This window comes from Lontra canadensis, unplaced genomic scaffold, assembly GCF_010015895.1.
Source record: "Lontra canadensis isolate GAN:19392208 unplaced genomic scaffold, GSC_riverotter_1.0 scaffold81, whole genome shotgun sequence".
Classification (NCBI taxonomy): Eukaryota; Metazoa; Chordata; class Mammalia; order Carnivora; family Mustelidae; genus Lontra; species Lontra canadensis.
The window spans coordinates 3,323,281-3,338,355 of record NW_022631075.1 but is presented as its reverse complement, the minus strand read 5'-3'; the positions used below and the strand labels follow the sequence as shown (position 1 = coordinate 3,338,355).

At 39.7% G+C, this 15,075-nt stretch overlaps 1 protein-coding gene across 14 annotated transcripts in view; it reads left to right on the top strand.

The window, feature by feature from the left end:
* Positions 1–502: 502 nt before the first annotated feature.
* The window catches only part of THOC2 (THO complex 2), a 113,159-nt gene continuing 98,586 nt past the window's right edge, over positions 503–15,075 (top strand). For all 14 annotated transcript variants that reach the window (XR_004385557.1, XM_032882324.1, XM_032882321.1 and 11 more), the window contains exon 1: positions 503–611. Coding sequence is in view for 13 of the 14 variants with exons in the window: in XM_032882324.1 (XP_032738215.1) it covers positions 541–611 (71 nt within the window). In the remaining variant the exon portion in view is untranslated. The remainder of the gene's footprint in view (positions 612–15,075) is intronic.

Here is a 15,075-nt window from a genome sequence, read left to right as displayed (position 1 = left end):
TGCCTGTATCCCTTGTATTAGCATGTCTAGCACATAGTAAATAGCTGCTTCTTTCCTGATTAGTTTCTTTTATCTCAGCAGTTAGTTGGGTGTATTGTAATTGATCTGCTCATGTTTTTCTTTCCCACAGACTGTGAGCTCTTTGAGGGTAGGCACAATGGCTTATTGCTTCTCTGTCGCCACTGTCTAGCACATACTAGGGGCTTCAAAAGTACATGTTCGAATTATTGGCCTGGAGTAGATACTACGGAAGAAGATAAGGGCTATGAGTCGGCCAGGGATGGCAATTTTCCTGTTCTAAAGGGAAGCTAGGGCAAAGGTAGTAGAGGGCGCGGCCGGCGTAGTCACTCTGCAAAAGAACCCATGGGTCTCAGCCACCTGGTTGGAGGCAATGCCTCGGTTTCCGCGGGTGGGGAGGAAAGTGGGGCGGGAAATCGAAAACCGAACTCGCAGCTCCCGGCATTCCCCGTGGGCGGTGCTCCCCTTTGACCCCTCGCTCGCGTGCTACACATCCGGGCCTCTGCTACTAGTGAGGGGAAGATGGCGGCCGCAACTGTGGTGGTTCCCGTAGAGTGGATAAAGAACTGGGAGAAATCAGGGAGAGGCGAATTGTGAGTGTCCGGGCTGGAGGCGCGCTCACGGCCGGGCCGGGCCCGGGCGTCAGCCGTGCTCTCCCAAGTGGGGAGAGGTTGGGGGGGGGGGAAGATGTGCCCCCTCCCCCATCCGGGCGGCGGGTGTGGAGGGTTGGTTAGGAGTTTCGAACTCGGGGAGGAGAGGTGCCGGTAACCATCGCCGACCTCCTTCTTTCTCTGGCCTCTTTGAAATCCCCGTTGCCCTCCGTAGGCAGTCTTCTTTTAGTCTCTTAACAGAACTCCCGTTTCGCCCCTGCGGGTTTCCGCGCTCCCGCTCCGTCTCTTTTTGTCCCCTTCTTCGCTTGAGCTCACTTGGCTCCTTTATCTTTACGGGGCCGCGCCGGTCGGGGGTGGGGGTTCGGACTTTCCATCTCTCTGTCCCATTTCTTCACTCTGCACCCGTTCGACTCTGCAGTTTGGAGCCCGTAGCCTCCTTTGCCCGAAGTCGGAGGAGGGCAAACCGTCCCGACTCCCTCCCCTCTTCTCTGCCCGCCGCGGCGATGCCCGGGGCGTCGCGAAGAGCCCCTTTTGGCACCTCTCTTCCTCCCGGGGAGCGGTCTTTCGGATTGTCCCGGCCTCGCGCGGCGCCACTAGCCGTGGGAGAAGTGTAGCTGGATTGCCGCTTTTCCCGAAGACCTACCGGCATTTCTTTGCTCAGTCTTTTCACTTCAGAGCCATTTCGGGTTTGATTCAACTTTCGTCATTAAATGTTTCCTAAACCCCATTTTGTCCTGGGACTGCAACTAATTTTGGCAACTCTCCAAGGTTCTCGAGTACCTGGAATAACGCGTTTCCTTTGGTCATAAAACTTGTTTTTTTCCCCCGGTAATACAGAAAAACAGTAATTTGCCATACCCGCGGTTTCCTCGCCCAAAATTTCAGTTCGCGCTCTCTCGGAAAGAAAGAAATCGTTTAAGCAATAAAACCCTAGATTCAAAAACAATTTATTTTTAATCTCTTTCTCTGAATCGCTTTATTAGCTAAAGTTCAACAGTGTATGAGATTAACTCTCGTTAGCCATTTTTGCTGTCGTTACTCCCCCCCCCCCGTCAGTTTACGGTTGCTGGTGCGAAAGATAACGAATCTTTGGAACTTCGTTACTTCGAACGAAACCCGGGGAATGCGTTGCCCGATCTTGCGCGTGTAATATTGCCAGCCTGTATGGCCTCCTCCTCCTCCCCCCCCGCCTCCCCCGCTCGCCGCGCACTCGCACTGCTTTACGAAGTCTTAACTGTGTGAGCTCTAGAATTGTATTTCCTGGGTAAGCGGCGGTCTTAGCCACTTAACTAGCTGAGTGACCTTGGGTAAGTTCCTTAACCACTTTGACCGTTTCCCCTTGAGTAAATTGGGCTTAATAAGTACTCTACTCAAAGGATTGTTGTGAAGACTAAATAATGACTGTAAAGCACTTGGCTTATAGTAAGTGCTCAAGTGATAGCTATTAAAAGTAATATTATTATTCCAATCTTTAGATATTTAAACTTCTCTGGACAGCTCTTGCTCTTAAAGTCCGTACCACTCAGGTTAGCAATTAATTGGTCTTTGACTCTTTCTCCTACTTACTCTTGTACTCTTAACGAATTGAGAGACCCTTGAAGAGTGGGGACTGTGTTTCATATTTATTTTGGTTAAACCCTCCCGCCCCTGTCCCCCATCCCCCCCCACGCCCCCCATGCCCCTCCGTGCCCATGCCTCTCGCCCCTTCTTCCTCTCCCCCTAGCTTTTCTAGCATATGCTTAGAGTGAGTGCTTATTTGTTTATTAAGTGAGAAGTCTGTTCGATAAACATTTTTAACTGTTAGGAACATTTTCCAGATCCTTGTACATGCTACTATTAAGTTCCTTGTGTGCAGGGAAGGCAGGATGGGAGGTTACCTAACCAAACCATCCTTTTCATCTATATTAGGTTAGGATAACCTCCCCACACTGATAAATCAGTTCATTGTTTTCTTTACCTAGGTAGTTGTTTAGGGCTTGTCATCTTTGTAGATTGCTCAGCTTCCTCCTCTCAGCTGTTTTTGACAGTTTTACTATTATTACTTTCACCTTAGAATGAGGGGTATTAAGGCTAGGAGGTGAAATTCTGCTTGACTTCTTACCAGTAGTGGTTGGAGAAAAATAGTGATGTAGGAGGTTGAAATACCTTGTCAAAATGAGATTTTTGGATTCACTTTATGTATATTTGCATGATCCATGCTACCCATATTGTTCTGAAGAGCTTTTTCAATACTGTTGCTAGGGCTTATTTGTATATAGTTACTCCATGGCTTGAGGAATGTAATTTGAAATATTATAGATCCAAATCAGTGTAATCATTTTTATAATCGTATTCTGTTATGTGAAGAGAGCATAAGGTATTAGTTGTATGCCATAATGAAATATTTTAAATAGGCAGACACGTCACCATCCAATACTTAGGCTTCATTTGCCTGACCTCTTTCCCAACTTTGTGCATATAGTCTAACTTCAGAGTTCTTGTATCTAGCATTTTGATTTTATTAGAATGGATGGTGTTGTAAATATATTACGAAAAATCCTTTCCTTTGTTTGAGAACAGAGCCTCTTAAATATAAATCAGCAACTAGAAATGTTAAAAATAAAGCTAACATGCCAACAAATTATTAGTGAATCCATTTATAGATTTAGCTTTTAGAATATGACCAATATTTAAAATAATATCTCGGGCGGATTTTCAGTTTTTAATGAGATAAATTAGCAGATGAGATTTCACTTGACTGAAAATTACCTTTTTAAGAAAAATGCATGATGTATTTCATGAGGTTTTTAGTTCAGTTCTTATCTATCACTTCTTACCAGTGTATTTTGGGAGTTGTAGTCAACCTCAGCCATATAGTGTTAAAGCAACACATGCGATAGATGGGGCATTTAGTAACTTACAGAGAGGGCAGTGTCTTAATTGTGCCTCATGAAAAGCAACTGTATTAAGATGGAAAGTCTTGGCTTTGAAGAATAAGCTTTGTTTGTTAATTATGGGGACAAGAAAAAACTGTATTTTCCTTGTCTAAATGGTCAGTCACATACCTAGCTAACCTATTTCCAGAGATACTGATTATGTTTTTAATGATAAATTATAGAACTTTTAAAGTGATCTTTCCCCACAGATACCAAAAGGACAAAGGAGGACTACCAAAACATAATTATTAAGCATCTTTCTTAGTAACATTTAGATCTGTTCTTACAAGTTTCATATCTAAATGCAAACTTAAGAATTCTACCACATATGAAAGATAAGGATTTAATTACTTTAATTTTGGAATTGGAGTTTTAGTTTCTTGACAACTTCATATTAGCATAGGACTTCCCATGATTATGCTAATAAACTTTCATGTTACAGGTAGATCCAGTGTGAATTTTGTTTTTAGTAGAAAACATTAACACAGTGAACTCAGCATTTCTGTGTGTCACAAGCATCCTTAATGGAGGATTTATTTCCCAAGGTTTTAATCTGAAGATGTTAGCCTCATGTCCATACTTGGTCTAATTTTGAAATATTTATATTTGTTGAATATTATCTGTTTGTTCAAAGAACTTAATTTAAAAATTTACATATCAATTAGAAGTTTCTGTTAGATCTCACCTTATAAGTTATTGGTAGTTATAATAAGCTTTTTAAAATTTAATTGCCAGATGTTTTGATAGCCATTCTTTTTCTTCTGCTGCTACTAAATGATTTTAAGTCTTCCAGAACTTACCTAAGTGCACTTGGACATTCATTAAATGCTGTCTGACCTGAATTTTTTAGAGGGAGGTAGGAGGAGGGAGTTTATGGCAAATAATCATTCAAAGAGAGTTGTCTTGGTAGTTGAGTCTTTTTTTTTTTCTTCATAAGATGCTCTGAATTCAGCTGAAGTTTTATCTGAAGCCTTTTCTTCATATTTTAGTTTTTGTTGGCATTTATTTTCTCATTTTGACCTGTATTCACAAATTAAGAATAAGTCTTGGTCCTTTTTCCTGGTAAGAGAAATGCATTTTTCAAAAAAATGTTGTAGCAATATCAGGAGATTTTCTAGGCTATTGCTTTCTTTGTTAGAAAAATTAAATTATACTCCAGTGGTTAAATATTAAGGTAGAGAGAGCGCTATTAATGTACTCATGTGCAGGAACCTTTGTTCTTTTTTTAAACATTTCCTGTTCCCTTTCCTCCTCTTAAGTGAATATTTTCTTTTTTATAAATACATGTTTCAAGATAAAACTGCATGCCCAATATTTTATTTTTGAGTTATATTTCTGTTCTGATAATGATAGTAGAGGTAGTACTTTGCGTCACCAAATTTAACCTTTTTTGTTGTTTTGCTTTTAAGAATTAATTGAAGCACAGATTGACATTAGTGTTTCATATGTGAAGCCAACTTTGAGATGTTGCCCATAATCAAGTAGCTCAGGCTTGTGCTGTTTCCGTTTTTACTGGAAAATGGGTTCAAGTAAGGTGGAAACCTAAATACTCAAGACCTATTCACAAAATACTTGAGTCCTTGGAAGAATTTAAGACATTTCAGTTTAAGGTTCACAGATCTTTGACGGAATGTAGATTATGTCTTTGTTCTCAGGGACCTGAGACAGCATCTCCATAATAGCACCAAATTGTTTTAAAAGTGGAAAAACCGGCAAACTCAATTATTTGGAAGTTATGAGAGGAATTAAATAATCATTTAGATTGAGGCAGAATATTTGATTATTTTTTAAGCCATATTAAAATGGGCAGCTGCTGGTGGTAGGTTTGTTTTTTTCTTCCTTTGTAATTCAGGATAGAGTACTAAAACTGTTTAACTGGTGTGGTAAGACAAGCAGCATTCAGAAACAGAATTTGTTTGTGTTTTTTTTAAAAGATTTTATTTACTTATTTGACAGCACAAGCAGAGGGGAGCGGGAGCAGGAGAGGGAGAAGCAGGCTCCTTGCTGAGCAGAGGTGGGGTGGGGGTGGGAGGGGCCCCATGAGACTCAGTGCTTATGGAGCTCAATTTCAGGACCCTGGGATCATGACCTGAGAGAGAGGCAGACGATTAACCGACTGAGCCGCCCAGAATTGCTTTATTTTATTTTTTTAATTTTTATTTGAGAGAGAGAATGAGAGAGAGAGAGCATGAGAAGAGGAAGGGTCAGAGAGAGGGTCAAAGGGAGAAGTAGAAGCCCTGCCAAGCAGGGAGCCCAGTGCGGGACTCCAGGATCATGACTTGAACAGTCGCTTAGGCAGTCGCTTAAAGCAGCTGAGCCACCCAGGTGCCCCAGAATTGTTTTTTTTTTTTAAGGATACCTTATGATTGATCTTCTGTTAGTGAATTACTTAGGGAGAAGAGCATGGACAAATCTACTGATTGGAGAAACAGTCTTAGCAATTGGTTTAGTTTCCTCCTATAACTAGGGAAGAACTGTTTTGTACTAGGGAAACAAAAGTATCTTATGCAGGTGAATTGCTTTATTGTAATAAACCATCCATGATTCCTTACACAATTTGAGCAAATCTTTGAGATGCTAATGAATAGTTCATGATAACGTTATCACCTACATTCTAATGAGTATGTTTGTGGCCTTGTGACTGACAAAATGGAATTATGTTTCAATTATTTCTTAAAATTATTTAACAATGGCTATACCATTAGATTAGGTGGGATGAGGTGGGGACACTGACATTCCCTCCTCTCCACTGGAAAGTTTATTGTGAAAGACATGCTTTAAGCTTATTAAAACAAATTGAAAATGAAGCTGTTGAAAATGTGAATAAGCAAATATGTTCACCTTAAGAAGGAATAATTGACTTTGCTTTTTAGTAGCCTGGATACAAAGGGAAAGATGAGTTACTTGATTCCATTCCATTCTTCTGTCAAAAACCATTGTTTCCTACTACTACTTTCTAAAGGGAATTGAACCTTTGGGGACAGTGAGAACCACAAGGAATTGTTTTAATACTTTATAACAGATATGGAAGTGATCTTGATATACCTTTTTGTTTTTTTTTAAAGATTTTTCTTATTTATGTGAGTGAGAGAGAGAATGAGAGAGCCCAAGCAGGGGAAGCTGCAGAGGGAGAGGGAGAAGCAGGGTTCCTGAGCCCAACATGGGGTTGGATCCCAGGACCTCAGGATCACGACGTGAGCCAAAGGCAAGCACCTAACTGATAGAGCCACCCCGGCATTCCAACTTTATTTATTTCTTTTTTTTTTTTTTTAAAGATTTTCTTTATTTATTTGACAGACAGAGATCACAAGCAGGCAGAGAGGCAGGCGGCGGGTGTGTGGGGGTGTGTGGGGTGGGGGGTGGGGGGGTGGGAAGCAGGCTGGATCCCAGGAGCTTGGGATCATGACCTGAGCCGAAGGCAGAGGCTTTAACCCACTGAGTCACCCAGGCGCCCCATCAGCTTTCTTAAATATTTACTCTTTAAAAAAAAGAGCTAGATGGTAGATATTTTTGGGTTACATTTTCTGATGCTAGTCTGAAGCAGATATTTCTGTGTTGGTGTTGGAAGGAAGATTGATTTTGTTTTATATTTCAGATAAATTTGTGGTAGGTTTAACATTTTGAGAAATTAAAAAGCTTAATTAACCACTGTTCTTAACGTCTTGGAAGGCTTGTCTAGTTCTTCAGGAAAGTAGTTGAAAGTACTTGGGGTCAAACTTAAATCGTTTATTTTACCGTTTATAATGTGTTCTCTGAAAATTCTTCTTTTTGTTTTTTTAATAGACGTTGGTTAAGAAACTAACTAAATGAGATTTTCAAACTAGGCAGATTTAATTAGTCTCCATTGGCAAGGCCTTTTTATTCTTTGAAGATAATTTTGTGAGACCTAGGTGTGAATTGTTGACCAAGAAAAGTTTACTTTATTTACTTTAACAGCTTTAAATCTGCTCATCATGATGATGGAGTATTGAAATAATCAAAAGACAGAGTGGCGAGCTGCAACAGCATAGATAATCTGCAAAATAGATAATCTCTCTGTGGGTGATTGTAATGTGGCATATTTCACTTCAGGTGTGATATAGAGTGATATTCTAGAAGTCCTAAAAATTATTTGTTTTACTGACTATAGAAAAAGGATTGCTAGACATAAAGTAAAAAAACACGCATTCACTGGTTTTCTTTTTTGTTAGAGCCTTGTGCAACCTGTAATAAGAATATTTCTTCTTGTAAATTGTGCCATTAAAACAACGTAGAAAACTGTGTAAAACTTAAATGTAGAGCTTAAAGAATCAGTGTAATATGCACACCCATGTAACTCATATCCAGGTCAAGACAACTGCTTTTCCAAAACTTTGGTTTTCTCATCCTTGTTTTTATTTACAGTTTTACTACCTTATAAGCTTAAGTTTGTTCTTGAATTTCCTATAAGTGGAATCATAGAGGGTGTATTCTCTTGTATCGGGCTGCTTTTGCTCAACAGTATGTCTTTAGGATCCATCGATATTTTTGCAAGTATTTGCCATTCTTTGATTTTCATAGTTACAAGATGCTCCGTTGCATAACTCTACCACAGTTGTTTTTATTTCTTATGCTACTGATAAACAATTTTGCTGTTTTGAAATTTCAGCTATTACCAACAGGGCCAATAGAAACAAGTATCTTGGTGTACATAAGCATGTGCTTTTATGGGATATATACTGATGTGCAGAAAATCGCTGGGCTCTGGATTGTGACTAACTTTAACCTTCCTATAAACTGTGAAACCGTTTCAAAGTATACTTCCAACAGCAGGTGTATGAGAGTTCACCTTGTTTCACATCCTCGCTGATATTTAATATCATCAGACTTCAGAGATTTTATTTATTTGTCAGAGAGCACAAGCATGGGGAGTGCAAGCAGAGGGAGAAGCAGGCTCCCTGCCTAGCAAGGAGCCTGCTGTGAAACTCAGTCCCAGGACCCAGGGATCATGACCTGAGCCGAAGGCAGACACTTAACTGACTGAGCCACCCAGATGTCCCCATGGGTGTTTTTTTTTTTTATGATTACTGGCCATTTGGATTTTTGATTTCTTGTGAAAGCCTTCTTTGTATTTTTTCTCCCATTTTTCTACTGGATTGTTTGCATTTCTTTCATTGATTTGTAGGAGTTCTTTATAGAGTCTGCATTTGTGTCCTTTGTGGGTCATACTGTTTATGTGGCAGATATCTTTTGTTACTCTTTGGCTTGCATTTCCACTCTTAAAATGGTGATTTTTGATGAACAGAAGTTATTTATTTTAATGTCAAATTTATTGATATTTTGCTTTATCATTAGTAGTTTTTTTGTGTTAAAGCAGTCTTTTCCCCATTCTAAGGCAAATGAACTTCTACTATGATCTTCTGGAGGTGTATTATTTTGCTTTTCATTTCTAAGCCTTACCTAAATGGAGTTGATTTTTATGTGTGCTATGAAGTAGGGTTTGTAGTATATTGTTGTGGACGATGTATATGAAGAAAATCCAGCCTCACACAGATAAATAGTTGGCAAAAGGAGGAGAATTTTAATAGTCTTTTCAGATAATTGTAGTTATTCTTCTTTGGTATCATGTCAAAATTTGTTAAGTGGTAGTTTTAAAGATTTTATTTATTTATTTGACAGAGATCACAAGTAGGCAGAGAGGCAGGTGGGGAGGGGTGGGAGGAAGGCTCCCTGCTGAGCAGAGAACCCCATGCAGGGCTTGATCCCAGGACCCTGAGATCATGACCTGAGCCAAAAGCAGAGGCTTAACCCACTGAGCCACTCAGGCACCCCAAGTGGTAGTTTCTTAATGGCTTATTGCAAGGCCAAATCTGAAACCACATCAGTGAACTTTTTGTACTTTGTTGAATTAAAATGGATTTGTCTTTTACTTGAAATCTTTTACCCATCCATTATTTTGTAACATCATGCATTGGTCAGTTGGAAAATACTGGTTCACTGAATGATGCAGCTCTTCCAAATATTGACAACAGTACATTGTATTAAAAAAAAGTCCACATTCTATAGTATCATCGCTGAACTAATCAGGAAAGGTTTTTTTTTTTTAAGATTTTATTTATTTATTTGACAGAGATCACAAGTAGGCAGAGAGGCAGGCAGGGGAGGGGGGGGAAGCAGGCTCCCTGCTGAGCAGAGAGCCGGATGCAGGGCTCTATCCCAGGGCCCTAGGATCATGACCTGAGCCGAAGGCAGAGGCTTTAACCCACTGAGCCACCCAGGTGCCCCTGTAATCAGGAAGTTTTTATGAATTGGAAACTAGTCAAGTCCATGGTGGCAGCTATAAGTTTTTCAGTATTTGGATTTTTGTTTGAAACCTCACATTTTATCATTGGCAACAAATACTCTCAGTTGTTTTCCTTGAAGTGACTGGCTCAGTTGGTTCAGTTTTGAGAAAACGCCTGCCAAAGACTTAAGTCTGAATAACCATTGTTTGTCAGTTGTTCTTTCAAGTAAAAATGGCATTTTAAGAAAAAGCAGCTAGTTCAGCTCACAATTTAAACAGTTGCTTAAGTGATTTTCCTGGAGACAACTATAATATTTTGGTGTGTGGCAGAAATGGCTTTATGTGTACCTTCCATTTTGTCGCATGTACCTTCCATTAATGTCTTATTAAAATATGTGTTCTTAAAAAAAAGACATGTTCTCAGGGCTCAGGATTTAATTAAGTTAATATTTTGAACTACTGCATCAAGCACATTTTTTATTGTAGATAAAAACATATAACAAGATCAGCCTTAACAAATTTTTAAGTGAACAGTACCCTATTGTTAAAGATAATCACAATCTTATACAATACATCTCTGGATCTTTTCCGGCTTGTTTTATACCCATTAACTCGCAGCTCCCCATTTCTCCTTCCCTCTGGTCCCTGGGAACTATTGAAATTGTACTTTTTGCTTCTATGAATATGACTCCCTTCGATAAACTTCATAGAAGCAGAACCGTGCAGTATTTATGCTTCTGTGACTGACTGACTTCACTTTGCATACTGTCCTCAAGGCTCATCTGTGTTGCGGTGTATGACAGGAATTCCTTCTTAGAGCTGAATAATAATCAGTGGTATGTATATGCCACATTGCCTTTATACATTCATCTGTTGATGTACGTTTAGATTGTTCCTACCTTTTGAAAGCTATTGTGAATAATGCTGCAGTGAACATGGGAGTGCAAATACCTTTTTGAAATCCTGATTTCCACTCTTGTGAATAAATACCCAGAAGTGGGATTGCTGGATTATAGTTCTGTTCTTAATTTCTTGAGGAACTTCCATACAGTTTCCCATAGTTGCTGCACCATTTTACATTTCCACCCACAATTCACAAGTTTCTCCACTCTCCAGCACTTGTTATTTTGTTTTTTTTAAAGAATTAATTTTTTTTACAGCAGTTTTAGGTTAACCAAAAAATAGAGAGGAATGTACAGAGATTTCCCATTCACCCCTTGCCTCCACGCATACATAGCTATCTCCTTTATTTTCAACATTCCCCACCGGAGTGGTACCTTTGTTAAAATTGATGAATCTGTGTTGACACATCATAATCACCCAAGGTTCATAGTTTACTTTTGGCTTCACTCATGATGTTGTGTATTCTTTGGGTTTGTATAAATGTGTACTGATACGTATCCTCTATTAGAGTATCAGAGTATTTCCCCAGCCCTCAGTATCCTCTTTGTTGTTTGCTCATCTCTCCAGCTACCCCCAGCCCCTGGCAACCACTGATCTTTTTACTCTCTCCATAGTCCATACTCTCTCCCATCTTTTTACTCTGTCCATAGTTTTGCCTTTTCCAAAATGTCCTAAGTTGGAAATATATACTATATAGCCTTTTCAGATTGGTTTCTTTTAAGGTTCCCCCATGTCTTTTCATGGCTTGATTGCTCATTTCTGTTCAGTACTGAATAATTGCATAGTGTAGATGTACCAGTTTATCTGTTCACCTACTGAAGTACATTTTGGTTGCTTCCAGGTTTTGGCAATTACGAATAAAGCTGCTGTAAACATCTGTGCATAGGTTTTTGTGTGGACATAAGTTTTCACTTCTTTTGGGTAAATACCGAGGAGTGAGATTGCTGTATCATAAGGTTAGAGTATGTTTAGTTTTACAAGAAACCACCCAACTGCTCTAATATGGCTGTACCATTTTTCATTTCCACCTGTAATGTTGAGAGTTCTGTTGTGCCATATCCTTAATAGCATTCGGTGTTGGCGGTGTTCCAGATTTTGGCTGTTTTTATAGGTATGTGGTGGTATCTCGTTGTTTTAATTTGCATTTCTCTGATGACATACAATGTAAGGCATCTTTTCATGTGCTTATTTTGTCATCTATATATTTTTGGTGAGATGGCTGTTAAGGTCTTTTGCCCATTTTTAAATTACTTAACCGACTGAGCCACCTAGGTGTCCCCTTTTCCCATTTTTTTAATTGGCTTGTTTTTTTGCTATTGAATTATAGATGTTCCCCTTATTAGTTATATGGTTTGCAAATATTTTCTTCAATTCCATAGGTTGCCTTTTCATCCTCATTGTTTCCTTTGGTGTGCATACAATTTTTAGCTTGATGTCCTACTTGGCTGTTTTTTTTTTTCTTTTTGTCATATCCAAGAGATCATTGCCATGGTGCGCCTGGGTGGCTCAGTTGGTTAAGTGACTGCTTTGGGCTCAGGTCATGATCCTGGAGTCCCCAGATCAAGTCCTGCATTGGGCTCCCTGCTCAGCAGGGAGTCTGCTTCTCCCTCTGTTTTCCCCCTGTGTTTTTCCCTAGGAATTGCATAGTTTTGGATCTTAAACTTATGCACTTAATCCATTTTGAGTTGGTTTTTATATGATATAAGATAAGTGTCCAGTTTCATTCTTTTGCATTTGATTATCCATAAATGCTGTTGAACCTCTTTATTTTTCAGTTCAGTTATTACAGTCTTCTATTTTTCTTTAAGTAGGCTCCATGCCCAATATAGGGCTTAAACTCATGACTCTGAGATCAAGAGTTTCATGGTCTACTAACAGAACCAGCCAGGGGCCCCACTTATTACATTCTTTAGCTCCCCAAATTTGTTCAGTTCCTTTTAAATATTTTCTATCATTTCATTGAAAATCTCATTTTATTCATGCATCATTTTCCTGAGCTCATTGAGCATCTTTATGATGGTTATTTTAAATTCTTTGTCAGGTAACTCATGTATCTCTAATTCTTGAGGGTCAGTTTTTGGAGACTCATTTTGTTCCTTTTATTGGGCCATTGTCCCTGTTTCTTTACGTTCTTTTAAATTTTGTGTTATGATTGTATTTGAAAAAACACTCCTTTATCCCAGTCTTTGTGAACTGCAGCTTAGTACAGGGAAAAGCCTTTACCAATGAGCCTGGCTGTAGATTCTGGGGCCTTCTCAAACCTTTTCTCTGGATGTGTCTTGGACTTAATGTGTGTAGATTCCACATTAAAGGAATTTTCCAGTTGTCTTTTTTCACAAGCTTGTACTCTTTTTGTATCCTTTGGTGTTCATCTGTTGTACTCTGGGTCCTATGAAGTAGCAGCATACCACTCAGCTCGTTTTTGTTCTTGGTGGCCCCTAGGCAGCTTGAGTAGGCTGGGCGCTGTCACTGCCCTAGGTCAAACTAAACAGAAACCAGTCCTTCAGGCAGTCCCCCCAAAAGCCAGAATGTTGGATACTCTTTTCTCCCCCCGAGGGAGAGGTTGCTGAGCTGCATTGGTTTTTGTTCGCTGTACTGTGGATTCTCTGAATCTGCAGCTTGCCACCCAGCTTTTTTTTTTTGTTGTCAGCAGGCCTCAGGCACCTAGGGTATACAAGGTCCCATCTGTTCTCCAAGATGTTCAGGAAAGAAACTAGTTCCTCACGCAGCCCCTACCCCAAGTCAGAATGTTGGTTGTGAAGTCCTGTCTTCTCTTTCTATCCACAGGGGGAATTTGGGAGCTGGGAGTTTTTTTTTTTCCCCAATCAGGTGGTACTGTGCCGGGAGGAGGGACTATGCTGAAAGGGGGACATGAATTTTTCTGCTGGCTTTGATGCCATTGGTTTAGTGCTCACCTAGGGGTGCAGGAGCCTCTTAACTGGTTTCTGAATTTCTCATGAAGGGAATTGGTATGTATATTGTTGTTGAGTTGGTGTTTCTTTGGGAGGAAGGAAAACCTGGGGCTTCTATTCTGCCATCTTGCTGATGCCACTCCCATCAAGTTCAAGTACCTTCTTAAGTGAAACTGGCTTTTGTTTTGTGATTGGTCATGAAAAATAAAATAACTTGGTGACATCTTACATGGGACTGGCTTTATTCTTTCCTTTGATTTCTTTTTTTTTTTAAAGATTGATTTAAGAGAGAGAGAGAGAGCATGCACATGTGGGTTGGGGGAGAGGCAGAGGGGGAGAATCCCAAGCAGACTCTCCATTGACCAGAGAGTCCAGTGTGGGGCTCGATCTCAGGACCCATGAGATCATGACCTGAGCTGAAATCAAGAGTCTGATGCTCAACCAACAACCACCCAGGTGTCCCTCTTTCGATTTCTTGATCACAAAGAATCAATGAAGCAGTTTGATGCAAGTGCCTTGATATGTTAAGGTGCCTGCAGACTTTCCTTCCTTTTCTTTTGAACTGTTAGTACAGGGGCACCTGGGTGGCTCAGTTGGTTAAGTATCAGACTCTTGATTTTGGCTCAGGTTGTGATCTCTCAGGATTGTGGGATTGAGTCTTGTGTGGCGCTTCGAGCTGGGTGTGGAGGCTGCTGAGGATTCTCTCTCTCTTCCCTCTGCCCCTTCCCCCTCTAAGAAAAAAAGAAAGGAACTTTTAGTGTAAATGTTAATACTGCAAAAAAGGGAAATGAAGTGTTAGTATTATTATTAATATGGTTTTGACCTTGCAGAATTCTAGAAAGTGTCTTGGGCATCAGGGGTTTGTGAACCACACTATCAGAACTGCTACTTTAAGGGCGCCTGGATGGCTCAGTTGGTTAAGTTCCCTGCTTTCTGCTCAGGTCATGATCCCAGGGTCCTGGGATCAAGCCCTGTATCGGGCTCCCTGCTCAGTGGGGAGCCTGCTTCTCCTTCACCCTCTCCTGCTCCCCCTGGTGTGTTCTCTGACTTTCTTTGTCAAATAAATAAATAAATAAATAAAATCTTAAAAAGAACTGCTACTTTATGAAATTATAATGGTTCCTTTCTATTCCTATTTTTAAGTCTTTTTAAAAAAGTAGTGAATGGTTGTTGAATTTTGTCAAATGTCTTTTATGTATCTATTGAACTCGTGTGATTTTTAAAAGCCAGTTTAATGTGAATTAACTTGAATGAACTTCGTGTGTTTGGGATAAACCCACATAAGTCTTGATGTATTTCAGTAATATTTTTCCATTTATATATTTAATACTGCACATGTTTAAATACAAGCCACTGTTACTATTAACAGTTAATATTCATTTAGAATCATTCATATACTTGCCACATTTTCCTCATTTCTTGCTTTAACGCTGAAGTTCTCTCTGGAATAATTTTTATTCTGCCTAAAAAATGTC